Raw genomic sequence first — 14,098 nt, forward strand, 5'->3', positions numbered from 1 at the left:
AGCGCGATGGGATGAGCCCCAGCTCCAGGCAGCGGCTCCGGCGCTTCGCCTCCCGCGGGCGGCAACGGGAGCTGGGCGGGAGGGCTGCGGGCGGCGGCGGAGGGAGCGGCAGTGGGGCAGTCCCGGCGGCGGCCCGACCGGCCCGTGCCTGGGGTCCCCGCGGGGTCGGGCGGGGCCGCGCTCGGGGCCGCGCGCGCGTTCCCGCCGTCGCCATGGACACGGCGCCGCCTGGCGGGAGCGCGCCTCGCCGCTGACGCGTGCGCTGAGCCCCGCCCCTTCCGGCGCGCCCCGCGTGTCTCCGCGCGGCCCCGCGAGCTGAGGGGCGCAGCCATGTCGGCCGCCTTCAGGAAAGCCGCCAAGGCGCGGCAGCGCCCGCACCGCGAGCGGGCCCAGGTCAGTGCGCCGGGACGGGACGGGACGGGACGGGACGGGACGGGACGGGCTGGAGCGGGCTGGGGTGGGCTGGGCTGGGACGGGACCCTCGCGGGGCCGCCCGCGCTCCCTCCTTTCCCTCCCTCCCTCCTTTCCCTCCCTCCCTCCTTTCCCTCCCTCCCGCTCACTCTCGCCGTCTCTCCCGTAGCCCGCCGCCCGGACGAAGCTGGGCTTGCTGGAGAAGAAGAAGGACTACCGGCTCCGCGCGCAGTGAGTGAGGGGCGGGCGGTGCCGGGTGTTCTCCCCGCGTCCGGAGCGCCTGGGAGCTCTGAGCATCGCCTCAGCAGGGGGAGCACGGAGAAGCTGCCGAATAGCTCCTGATTGTTGGGTTTTTTTCGTCCCCAGTGACTACCACAAGAAGCAGAATGCTCTCAGGGCGCTGCAGAAGAAAGCGCTGGACAAGAACCCCGATGAGTTCTACTTTAAAATGATACGTGCTCAGGTCAAGGTGAGAACCTCCATTGCCTCCAATCAGGATTACACCTTGTTGCTCTAAGTAACATTGGTTTTTCCCTACCTTGTTTTGATTTCAATTCATGGATGAATCATTAACTGAGAAAAATTGCTTTGGTGCTTGTGGAAGGCTTTGAAGAAAATGAGGGGCCAGGGACAGAGTTCTTCTGCTGTTATTAGCAGGACCTACAGTGCTCTCCAGCTGGGAAAGGCTGTCTATAAATGCTGTATTTGTCTGTTTGTAGGATGGAGTCCATGTAATAAAGCAGCCAAAGGATGAAGTGACCCCAGACCAGGTGAAATTGATGAGGACACAGGATATTAAATATGTAGAAATGAAAAGAGTTGCAGAAGCCAAGGTAATCAGAATTGTTTTTTACTGTGTTGTTCTTGTTGTTGCTGCTGGCTATTGTGTTTGTTCAGTGATACCTGATTTGTACAATGGAAGTGTCAGTAGACTGCTGGATATAGAGCCTAAAGGTGTGATGATTATCAAAAAGTACACTGTGCATTGTGATAAAACACAGTGATTTTTATGTAAATTTCAAAACGTTAAACATGTATTTCTGCTTAGCATGTTTATAAAGAAGTCATGGAATCTCTGAGGTTGGAAGAGCACTCTCTGATTAGAGTGCAGCTGTTCAGCCAGCACCACTGTGGTCACCACTAACCTGTGTGTCCCCAGATGCCACAACCATAGGTGTTTTGAGCACTTCCAGGGATGGTGATTCCACCATTTCTCTGGGCAGCATGTTCCAATGCCTGACTACCCTTTCAGGGAAGACATTTTTCCTAATACCTAACTTGAACCTCCCCCAGCATAGTTTGAGGATGTTTCCTCTTGTCTTGTCACAGAATCACAGAATTAACTCAGTTGGAAAAGATATTTGAAATCATCAAGTCCAACCTATGACCACCTTATCAACCAGACTGTGGCACTGAGCACCACATCCAGTCTTTCCTTAAACAATTCCGGGAATGGTGACTCCACCACCTCCCTGGCCCATTCCAGTGCCCAGTCACTCCTTCAGTGAAGAAGTTTTTTCCCAAAGTCCAGGTTAAACTTCCCTGGCACAGCTTAAGACTGCGTCGCTCGTCCTCTCATTTATCTCCTCACTGCAGATAAAAAAATCAAAGCCAGCTTTAAACTTCCCTTCATGCTTTTGCTGGTGGTTCCATAGCAATCATTCCCCTTTGCCATACAGAGAGCTCAGTTTTGCAGGTGGATGTGTTCACTCTGCCTGGGTACCAGCAGGAATTACTGTGATCCTCTGTCTGGAAAGGTTGTGAAGACATGTCATAAATACAGACTAGATGGGTTCTCAGAGATGAAAAAAGGAAGGAGGAGTTCAGCTATTTGTAAGCTCGAGGAGCAGACAGAGACTTGATTTTACTCACTCTGAATTTGGCCAAACTTGGACTTTTCTGCAGAAAATCGAACGATTGAAAGCAGAGCTCCACCTGCTGGACGCGGCGGGGAGCAGCTCGGGCAAGCATCTCTTCTTCGTGGACACTGAGCGGGAAGGTGAGGCTTGAACGGGGTTAAAGTGGCTGTCACAGAAAAAAGACACTTTTCTTCAGGAATAACAGTTCAGGTGCTCTAAAAATCCCTTTTGGTTACTGGGCGAGATACCACTTCTGCAGGAGCCGTGTTGCTGAGGTTCCTGTTGCTGTCTGTAGCAACATGTTTGGAAGGTTTACTTATCAAAGGAATCCATGGGAGTTTATTCCTAGTTTTTTTAATTCATAGTTCGGGATTTTGATATTGCCACTCGCCTGGACACCGTTCCTGAGCTCGTAGATAGAGTGTACAACCGACCAACCATTGCAACGCTGCAGAGAGAGACAGTGAAGGGACCTACTGATCCTGTCCTCCTAAAGGTACTGCCACTGTTTGGCTTACAGAGTTCGTCATGTTTTATGTCTTTTATACGACAAGCACTGGAAAGGATTCATTGCACCATTGTGGAGGTGAACACAATTGTTTTCTTAAAACTTTTATTGGTGACACAAAGCAGTAGTGGATGTCACTTAATTGCCAGGTGCCTGGAGCCTGCAGTCACATCTTCTGGACTAACACAGAGTACTTTTCAGTGCATCCCAGTCCACTGTGGGTGGACAACCATAAGCTGTGATGTACAGGCCAGAAAAGAGTGGTGTGGATCCAATTAGGCAGCATCCCTGCAAAACTGAGATATTTCTCCTCTATATAAAGGAACATATGCCTATGGGACTATCTTTTCATTAGAATGCTGCAGTTTCAGGTGTGATGTTTTTCAGCATCCACTGTTAAGTCTCCCCTCACACCTCCCTAAAACTGCTTGCACCCCTGAAATCCCTGAACAGGTATTTGGAAGAAGCTTATTCCAACACAGACATCTGATCTTACAGTATTTTTCAGTTTGGTTCTGAGCCTGAAGTAGCTTGAGATTTGTCTCCTCCCTTTCCTTAAAGCCATTTAAGCCATAGTCTCATTTCCTAGCTTTCCTAATTTGAACTGTTTCATGATTCTTCAGCACGAATTGCTTATGTAATCAGCTTTCATACTGGTATTTTAGTATCACAGCACTTTGTCCTAGAAGTAGCTATACTTGGCTTTAGAGCTGTGGATTCTGCTCAGGTAATTCAGATCTGTTGGACAGTCCTCTGAGTATGTGTAAAGTAAAAATAGTTGTCTTAAAATTGCCGACTGGTAAATTTGTAACCTGTTTTTTCTGACTCAGATGTCAGATAATAAACACCCTGTGGTCCCTTTCCTCCTGCCAGCTGTCTCAGTTTGACTTGTCAGTAAAGCAGCTGGACGAGTCGTAGACTGACTAATTTTCTCCTAAATGTCTGAGTCATATTTTAAGCATGTTGGGATCTGTTCTCCTTAATTTAATTACTTAAATCACACCTGCAGTAACACTGTTTCTGTGCTGGGAAAGCTATCCACTCTCATTAGGCAAACTTGACCCAACAAGTTGCATCATTCTGAGAGGCCTCTGCAGGCTCTGAGCACTTCAGGAATTGGTCTCTAGTCTGTTGCTTGGCTTTTTTTCTCCCCTCCTTTGGGTAAAGTGGATTTTCATTAGGGAGTTAAATGTTCTCTTGCACTCGACATTGAAATTCAGAGGATTTAGACCATAGTGTCTGGTTCATCTCTGTCTTAAAACAGCTTTTTTTTTTTGTTTCCAGAAATTAGCCCAGCAGAGGAAGAACCAGTATGACCTCCTGAGGCAGCGCATCGAGAGAGAGAAGGCCATGTTTGTCATCTCACAGAAAATCCAGACACGGAAAGATCTTGTGGTGAGGGATTTGGTTCTGGTTCTCCAAGTCTGTTCTGTTAAGGTCATTAGGTCTGGTATTGTATATGTTGCATTTGTTTCTTCATTCTGCTTTTATAGTGACACTTCCAGATAACTCCTAAAGATAAGTAATCATCTTTTAGTTTGGAAAAAGCAAGGGAATGAAGCATTCCAGTAAATTTTATCTGCTAGACCAGGTCTCTTGTTAGCAAGGACAAAAACTCAGCTGTGAAATGGTGCTCACAAGTCTTCTAGAAAATAGCGTCTGTAGGAGTCAGAAGCAGGGAACCATTTCTGTAAGTTATGAGAAGGTCTTAAAAATCCAAATGACCACAGAATTTACTTGTCTCAATGGGACTTCTGTTCTCTGGTGCTTGTGAGCAAACCAGATTGTGCCTGACGGCCTGAAGGAGAAAAAAGCAGATAAAATTATAATCCCCACCTAAACAATGCAAAGTGACCATTTATCTTTTATGGTCAGACCCAGACAGGGATTCTGATTTATGTGGGTGTGGATGGGGGTTTTTCTCCTTCTTGCATGGCAGCAAATGTTTGTACTTGTTCTTTTTTCCAGGACAAAACTCATAAAGTAAAGGTGAAGAAAGAAACAACAACTGGTCCGGCTATTTACAAATTCAAGTTTCAGCGGAAACGTTAGCCATTTTGTTGAATAATTGTTACAGTCTTTGCTCAGAAAGGAGGAGGTGTCTCCCTCAGAGGATGGCTGGTGCCAGCCTGCTTTTGTCTGCAGCTAAGCACTTTGTTAAAACAAATGACTGTGGGCCTGTGGTAGCCATCAGTGTGTTTCATCTAATTAATTGATTAATAAATCAGAGTTGGTTCTCTTGATATTTACAGTGGGAAGCCATGAGATTTGCCTGAGTGTCCTGTCAAGATGCACCATAAACAATCTGTGAACAGTCAAGGTCGTAGTGGAATGCTGGGGAGGTAGGTTGGGCACAGCCCAGGGACAGGGAAGGTACTTGGGAATTGTCACTGTCAGCTCTGGGGCTGAACAGGACCTGTCCAAACCCATGAGAGCTGGAGATCAGCTTTTTTAGCTGTATTTTCAAACAGGTTAAAGGTGAATTATTCTCTAGTCGTTTCCCCAACATCCCCCAATCTTTCTCATTTCCATATTAGCACTAATCCATTGTGTGCTTTTCCTCCAGAGTTGCTTCAATTCAAACTGCAGCAGTGCCAAAATCCTCTGTAGGGAAAGACAATGCAGCAGCCAAGTGTGGGACAAGGGTTTGTCTTCTGGGTTTTCCTTGGGCCGATTGCAGTGCCAGGGCTGGGGGATGTGCAGACATATCCTCAGTGTCCTGGAGCAGCCCAGGCACGTTCAGAGACTCCTCTGTGTGAACATTCCTTTTCTTATCTTGCTCCATCGTCCTGTCGCTGCCAGCAATGAGCACACGGTCTTCAAGGGGGTAAGAAAAAAAAGAAAGATGCTCTTCTCAGGCCTACTTTGGAGCTTTTCCAGCGTCTCAGTGATGAAACACGATGTTTTTACATGCTTGAACGCAGCTTCAGACATTGTTCCTGCCGTTGCAGAGATAACTGCGGGGTGGATTTTTCAGGGGGCTAGCCATGGAGTTTGAGGATTCTGTAACGGCTGGAAATTAAACCGCCGGGTGAGCGGGAGGACGGAAAACAAAGCCCCGTGTGTGAGAGTGGCTCGGCTCGGCTCGGCTCGGCTCGGCTCGGCTCGGTTTGGTTTGGTTTGGTTCGGTTTGGTTCGGTTCGGTTCTCGAGCGAAAGCCGCGCAGCCTTTTTCCCGCGGAGCAGGCGCAGTGCTGGGCCCGGCCGGCAGGGGGCAGCAGTGCCGCGCGGCGGGGCCGGGATGGAGCCTTGGTCACCCCTGTCCGTGTCCACCCAGGCCGTGTCCCCCCTGGCCATGTCCACCCCCAGGCCGTGTCCCCCCTGACCATGTCCACCCCCGCTTCGTGTCCCCCCTGACCATGTCCACCCCTGGCCCTGTCCACCCAGGCCGTGTCCCCCCTGACCATGTCCACCCCTGGCCGTGTCCACCCTGGCCTTCTCCCCCCGGCCATGTTCACCCTGTCCGTGTCCCCCCCAGGCTGTGTCCCCCAGGCTGCCCCGGCTTTTTGGGGACCTTTCAGTGTTTTCACAGCACAACAGCTGTCTGTGAAGGGAAACCTCTTTTAGGCTGAGCTTTAAATGGATAAGTAGTTAATCCTTGTCCTTGATTATTTTACCTGCGTAGAGAGCATTACTGAAAAGGATGGGAAAGAAAAGCAGCAGTTGTGCTGGGAGACCCTCAAGGAATCCTGTGGCAGGAGTAGAAAAGGAACAGCCTGGCCTGGCCCAGCATTTGCTTTGTCCACCTCTGTCCCACTGCAGAGCAAGTGACCTATTCCCTGGAAGAAAGGCATCTCTTCCCACTATGGAGTGAGGTATATGGGATGCAGTAGGCAGCTCTGAGGCTTTCTTTGAGCAGTCTCTGGTGGAGGGCTACACTGCCTGTCCTGGGGGTAGTGGTGTCCACTGGCAGCTGGGAACTGAGTACCAGCCAGGACACATGGTCTCATAATGACAATATGGGGTCTGGAGAGCAAAATATGTGCCTGTTCTGACTTGCTTTTCCCTGGGAAGCCACAAAGGCCTTAACAAAGGGAAACCAGAGCCCTGTTATATCTGTGGTGGTTACACTGAGCAGGCTTCTTGCTGGACCCTGACCTCCAAAGCCTGGGTACAAATCCCATAGGCTGTGGAGTAGTTTATCATCTTGTGGCCACAACAGAGTGAAAGGAGGTGCCAGCTCTTGTGCACAAGCCTTGTTCACCTATTCTTGCCTGCAACGGTGAAGGATTTGGTGAGTGCTGATCTCTGAACTTCTACCTTAGCAGACAGGGCTGACTCACACCTGCTGCCCTGCAGAGTTCCCAATGGCATTGAGGAAAAAAATCCACACCTCCTTAAAGACCTTGCTCTTTGACTCCCAAAGCCTTCTGCAAGGGCCTGGAAAGGGCCAGTACCTTATAACTGAACCAAAATCCCAACACACTCAGCACAGGATTTAAAGTGAGACATTGGGGGATCTGCCATCTTCTAGCTGGGCCCTCATGGGGAAGGACAACGAGAAAATGCCCACAGGTGTTTTTTGTTTGTAATAATTATAGCATCAAAAGCTGAACCAACAGGTTCTTTAGCAAGGAGATTCCCTGCAGCTTCAAAGATACAGATATCAAAATACCCCACAGATTCACAGCTCAGGTTTCAGGTGACTCAATAATATTGTGCCGTATAATCATTTAATGCAATTCCTTGTTCAAGTTCTGAAGAACTCAATTGATAATGACTGTCTATAAAAGTTAATAGCAGACTACACTTGCAGGATTATCTCTAGGCAGCTGCAACAATATATTTTACTAGCAGGAGAACCATCACCAGCCCTTAGGCTTCTCAGGTGCTTTCCTGTAGGCTCCATTTTCCGAGCCTGAACCAGACTGGAGACCACAGCGGGATCTTTGGGGCACAGCAACAGAAGCTGACTTGCCTGGGGAGACTCTGGAGCCCCCCAGGACAGCCACTGCAGGGTCTCCATCAGTGGCCATGTGCTGTGGCAGCCAGAGGGACCCCCAGAGCCTCTGGAAACCCCCCAGGCTGTGCCTTTCAGCAGAGTAGAGCAGGGAGGCTTGATCTTACCCATCCCACTGCTCACAGGTGCTGCCCTGCACATAACCATCCCCTCACCAGGAGCCCTCTGGATCATCCCACCACTCACCCTCCAGATGCTGCCTTTCTGGGGTCACTGGTGGCACTGGACTGTTGCAGAGTCACAGGTGTCTCCAGCTGCAGGACTGGCTGCCCTGGCCCTGCTGTTCCTAGGACCCTACAGCCAGGTTCAGCTGAGGTGTCTTGCCCAAGGGCACCGAGGAGAAAAGGGTGGTGAAGTTCCTCCACTCAAGCCTGAGCAGCTTCACAGCAGGGAGTTGAAAGAGCAGAATGTAAATCAGGAATGACTAATTGCTGCTCAGCACGGCTGCCCTAAACCTCTCTGTTCCACAGCTCCTTGGCCACCTGGACCTTCCCCCACCTGATTAGGAGCAACATGGGGCTGCTAATGTCTGGGAAGAGCCTGGGCACAGGGTACTGTCCCTGTTCATGCTGCCACTCTTGGACACAACCACCCATTTCCCTCCAAACAAAATGTTCCTCTCCAAATTCCATTACAGAAGGTTTCAAATAAATAAATACCTGCTGCTGCTTCTGTTGGCGTATGCCAGCCATCAAGAGTGGAGCCAGGGCTGGGCAAGGTGAAAGCAGCAAATACTTGCTTTGTTGTCTCACAGCTCTGTACCTGAAGCCGTTAATGCCTTGAGAGAGCCTGGGTGAGCAGCATTGCTTCAAGCAGGCAGGAGCCCATTATTTAGTGAGAACCTATTCCCAGGATGTCCCTGGCTTGGCAGACCTAAAGACTGCAATAGTGAATTAGTGCATATAGATCATCATTTACTGAAACACAAGCCCTGATGCACCTTTCTAGGGAAGCACTAATTTATTATGCATTGTTATTAGCTGCAGCAGGGCCTTCATTAGAGCTAGAGTTAAGGTCTGTTTTGGCTGCCTCATCAGCATCAGTGAACTGCGTCCCTGCGAGGTTTGATACAATTTAATTAACCTAATTAAAAGCTCTGATTGCAGAGATGATTGGGGTAGAGCCAGCAGCAACTGCATATTTATAACGAGCTAGAAGGTGTGGGACTGGAGCCAAATGATATGCATCTCTAATGAGCTGGTGCTATTGAAGTGTGGATTTGGAACACTAACATTTATTTTTGGCAACAATGGCTAGTTTATCTTCATGATAGGAACGATCAGGGATTGATTGGATGTAGCAGAGTGCTCAGCACTGTGCTCCATGGCCCTCTCCAGACCACTGGCAGGCCCACACAAGCACCCACAGCCTACTTGCTCCCCCTGATCTCCCCCTCACACTGCCAACACCTTTCCCCACGGGCACAGCTCGTCCTTTACCCACAGCCCTGTGGGTGACACAGCAGGAACAGTGTGCACCAGCCCCACACATGCACTGGCAGCCACAGATAAACCCCTCAAGATGCCAGGAAGTTTATCTTCCCCAGCCACCACTTCTTCCAGCCTTCCCATGCCACCTTCACTCAGTCCTTTCCAGACCTCCTGCCCCACAGCCAGGCTGGGCTCCTGGTGCAGGTAATCCACCTCTGTTACTGCTCCAGGTATCAAATCCTTCATGCCCTGATCTGCTGGGCACCAGGCACCAGGGTAAAGCAGCCTGGAGCAGAGATTGGCCCGTGCCCCAGCACCGGGGCTTCGTGGCTGCTGCTGCCTGGGCTGGTGAGCACCAGGAGCTGCCCCTGGCTTACCCACTGTGGCCAGAACCTCCTATTTATAGTGACAGAGAGGCTGCTAGCCCCTCAATCCCCACTAGCTGTGCCAGAACATGGGGGCTCCTGGCAGCCCAGGTGAGGGAACCTCCCTTTCTGGGCTGCAGCAGTTCTCTTCTCAGTAGTGCCCCTTCTCTCTGTGTTTAAAGGGTGCTAAGGGGAGTTGAGGCTCCAGTGTACCCAGCAGTGGGACGTCCCAGGCATTCTCAGCAGCCAAGGAACAGCAGCAAGTCTGCCGAGCCACTTGGAAAATTTGATCCATGCTAATTATGCTGAAAAAAGCTCTTCTGATAACGAGTATGAAATGGAAGCGTAGATAATACTCATCTCTGAGTGCCATTAATCTTTAAAACTGGAACAATAAGTGAAAACACTGCAGGGCATATGAAGCAAGGTGTGATTCACATCTGCTCCTCCGTGGCCGCCTGATTTATTGGCACAAGGCAACTTTCCTGCACTGTTTCAACAGAGCTGCATTACATAACATCACGGACTGCTTTGCTTTGCTTGCCTTTCCAATCAAAGTATGTCCTCAGAGTTTTTAATGATCCCCTGTCTTTTCCTGGGACATCTTGGGAGCACAGGCGATGAGTCCTCCAAAGCCATGACTCTCCCCCTTATCTTGGCCTCTCTAGAAATGCCTCTTTCCACCCACTGTGGCAGCAGGGACTTGGCTCTCCAGCCCAGGTATACTGGTGGGGTGGGCAGGAGGGGCTCCCAGGGCCACGGGAAGGGGGATGGAGGCTCCCTTTCCATCCCTGCTAGGACAGATGCTTGCAGGTGCCCCCCTCAACAGCATCTGGGATAGCTCTCCTCTCCGTGCACTGCACAGACACTCTGTTACTAAGCAGGAGCTCTCCAGGACCTCTGCCACTCAGACAGATGTATCCATCCCACCTTTGATGCCTTTTATTTTCAAATAGCTCTCTCTGGGAATTACTCTCTTTTATTTAAATTGTGGATTTGCTGGAGTGACCTTTCAGCTGGCTCTGAGGAGAGATGGGTAGCTGCTTCCCGCTGCAGTCCCAGGAAGACTGCTGACCCTGTGGCTTTGAACAAGTTCAAAGCATCGCTTGCCTTTTGGCCATACCCCTCAACAGTGCCTTTGCATGGATTTTTCTCCCACACTCCTGAAAAGACATCATCAGAGACATTTCCCCTCATGGGCTCTTTAATATTTACAATGACTTTGTGAATAGATAATATATTCCACCTCTTTTTTTAGCCTTTTAAAAGCACATGCTCCTTGTGCACTTGGAGGAAGCAGTGGATGCTACGTGCCAGCTGCCTTTGAGGGCTGGGAGGACAAACAGATCTGGGGGAGATGCAGATTGCTCTGAGCCATGCTTCCTGCCTGCCCACAGCTCCTGGCAGTGTCCTGGGGCAGCCACAGACCTGGGGTGGCCCTGCTGAGTCCCACGTCTCCTACTGCAAAAGTCCTTAGAACCTTCCTCCTAGCACTGACTAAGCCCAAAGCTGATCATCTTGGTAGCTGGAAGACAATCCAAATGCAAAACAAAATGCTTCTAAAAACTGTCCCATAGATTGCCAAGCATTTTATAAAGCCTGGCCATGGGCTTAACTATATCAAAATCTTATGGATGCTTTTTGTCAAAATCGTTCTAAACCAGGAAGGCAGCAAGCAGCTTACAACCCAGAAGTGTCATAGATGTACTCGTGAATGCTTGTCCATAATTCTGTTTATTCCAGGCTGCAAGTCCAGGAGGGACTGTCAGATCCTGTGTTCTGATCGTCTCTGTGCTGCCATCCCCTGCACTTCACTCAGAGAGCCAAGACCAAGTCCAGGAGCTCCAGCTGGGCTTTGGAGTGTCAGTCCTGAGGAGGCTGAGCCACAGCAGCCTCAGGAAGGAGGACTCCTGATGGCAGAGAAGTGCTGATGGGAAAGATGCCTTAGTGTTTCCAAGAGCCAAACTGTGATCTCTGGGGCAGAGGAAGGCAAGAACTCCATGATCCTTGGCATTTTCACTTCAACATAAATTTCTTCCTTGCCTCAAACCTGGTGAACATATAAACTACAGACACATGTGAGCAGAACAGGGTTGGAAATATCAGTGGAGGCTTCAGGGCACCTGTGCAGTACTGCATGTTGGCTGAGAGCCCCCTGGGTAAGGTGCAACCTCCTGCCACAACGAAACACATCAGGCCAAGTGTTCTTTAGGGCAACAATCCTCCTTCACCTGCAGAGATGACAGGGCTGGTTTGAGGCTGCTCAGGGCACTCCTCAGGGTGAGGCCAGGCTGGGGAGCTGGCCTGAGGTACCCCCTGGGGTGGGCTAGCCATGGTGAGGCTGGTGAGGCACACAGCTGTGCAGAGGGGCACATTTTTTCAGTCCCTGTTGCCCTAAAAAACAAACGTCCTGGGATGCAGACAATAATGTTTTTATGAGACTCTAAATTCTAAACTCAAACGCTCTTTGTAGCGGTCTAATAGCCAACACGTGTCCCTTCATCTCATGCTGAACTTTTGTGGTCCTGCAGGGGTAAAAAAGGCCCTGGTGAGCATTTACACTGAGCACTTTGTTCTCACAGATTTGTACAGCAGAGAGAATAATGTATTGAGACTCTCAACCCGTGCCAGTTTGGCTTCATTTGTCCTTCTGAACTTGCCCTGAGAGATAATGTTTCCTTCTAATCTGCTGCCGTCCACCTACAGCAGGGACCCAGTGAATAATTCTCCCAAACAAGCCTTTATTCTTAAAACTCTGCCTGGCCCTAACCCTTTCTCCCCCTTACAGAGTGATTGTTGTGTTCATTACATGCTAATAGCCCGCGCTGTGCTCCAGCCCACACTGGCTGTGGCCACACAAACGGGGCTCAGGCTGTGCTGCTTTCCGATAAAGCTGCTCTTTTGGCATTATCTGCAGGAATGTGCCAGGCCTCTGAGCTCTGGGCGTGCTCTCTGCCAGCCTGCCAGCCCCAGAGCACCAGCCAGGTGCAGAGGCTTTGCAGAAATCAGCACATCCTCCACGGAGGGAGGCTTTTCTCTCCACACGTGATAATAAATGACTGTTACACTCCTATGGGATGAAGACACAGGGAAGAGGAAACAAGAGTTTTAAGTCTCTGGTTAATGAGACAAATATTTTCTGTTCTCTTCCGTTCAGGTACTTATGTCACCCTTTCACAATGATATTTTAATAAGCCTTTCTAAGCTCTACAAATTGCCCTTTATATCTGCAGGAGAAGGGAAGCTCCAGGGGATGAGCAATGTACACATTGAATACACAAGAAACCCATTATCTAGGCTGCTCCTGGAAATCACTCTCTGGAGATATCTGCAATGGGTGCCCCTCTGAAAACACCCAAGGGAGAGGTATTAGTAATTTTACTGGTGGCTTCACAGTGCCTTTCAATGGGACAAAGCTAAGCCGAGGTCAGACCCCATGGTCAGGGACTGACAGGCAGCTTTGTTCCTTTGTTCCTAACCCTGCTCCTGAGCTTAGGAAATGGCCAAGGGTCACTCTCTGATACCTCCCAGAAGGCTGCAGAGACAAAAGCCCTCAGACTGTACTGCTCTAAACCTTGGAGTTGTCTGACACGGAGTTCCTGTGGGAAGGGGAGGCTGTAGGCACTGTCCCTTAGTGCCGAGTGATGGGTTTGTTTGGACTGACACCTGTCACACGTGTGAGTGTCACATAGCACATGCCAGGGCTCAGGTGTGGGACAGGGAGCAGGGTGAGCTCCTGCAGGTGCAGCTGAGCTCATATGTGTGTGTGTGAGTGTTTGGGAGCATGCATGCACAGGTATGTGCTCCGAGTGCAATCTGTGTGGGCTGTTCCCAAACTAGTCCATGCATGGCAGGGGGGTTTCTCTCCAGGAAATGTAAGAAAAAAACCCCTTTCACATGCAGGTTCACACACGAGTGTGTGTATGCAAAACCAGGCAAGTATCTGCTTTACACATTCACCCCCAGTGTGGGGACAAACCCTGTACAGCTCAAAGCAGCAGGAAAACCAAAAGGACACTGAGAGAGGCTTGGCTCCTCTAGACTGAACTCAGGGCTGTGCATTTTAGCCCCTGCACAGCCCTGCCTGCCCCAAACCTTCCCCCCATCCCCATGGCTCAGCCCCTGCCCTGTTCCCAGGGCTGCTGAGCTCACAGCTGCTCAGCCAGAGCACAGTGCTCCCCCACAGGACAGCGTGTTCTGAGAGAGCAGGAGCTCAGAAAACCTAAGCAGGAACGGCAGTATCCTTTGTGTATCATGAGCCTGGGCTCCTGCCAAATTCCTCTGCACCCACTGCCTCTATTAAATGCGTCAATCATTTCTTGGCAATCCAAGCCCCAGAGAAGAGTTGAGAGGCAACTTCAGGCAGTTCAGTTGCTTTCATTAAAAGGTAAAAAATACATGCTGAGCAGGAGCTGGGAGCAGGACTGAGCTCTGTCTGCACAGAGAGCAGGGCTGCCAAACCCTCCCTGCTGAGGAAAAATGAGTGGCAGCAAACAACAGACCTTCCCGTGGTCACAGGCTCTGCCAGCCTGTGAAATACCCAGAATAGCCACTGTTCAAGTTGCA

The 14,098-nt window shown here is 50.2% G+C and overlaps 1 protein-coding gene across 1 annotated transcript; it reads left to right on the forward strand.

The window, feature by feature from the left end:
• Positions 1-241: 241 nt before the first annotated feature.
• Positions 242-5,029, forward strand: UTP11 (UTP11 small subunit processome component). The gene is made up of 8 exons (XM_085081427.1): positions 242-393; positions 581-642; positions 778-880; positions 1,131-1,244; positions 2,317-2,410; positions 2,636-2,766; positions 4,063-4,173; positions 4,747-5,029. The coding sequence occupies exons 1-8, from the start codon at positions 331-333 to the stop codon at positions 4,828-4,830; spliced, it is 762 nt and encodes a 253-aa protein (XP_084937553.1). The 5' UTR covers positions 242-330; the 3' UTR covers positions 4,831-5,029.
• Positions 5,030-14,098: the final 9,069 nt, after the last annotated feature.

The sequence above is a fragment of the Lichenostomus cassidix genome, chromosome 23 (assembly GCF_008360975.1).
Source record: "Lichenostomus cassidix isolate B80296 chromosome 23, HeHo_3.0, whole genome shotgun sequence".
In the NCBI taxonomy this organism is placed as follows: Eukaryota; Metazoa; Chordata; class Aves; order Passeriformes; family Meliphagidae; genus Lichenostomus; species Lichenostomus cassidix.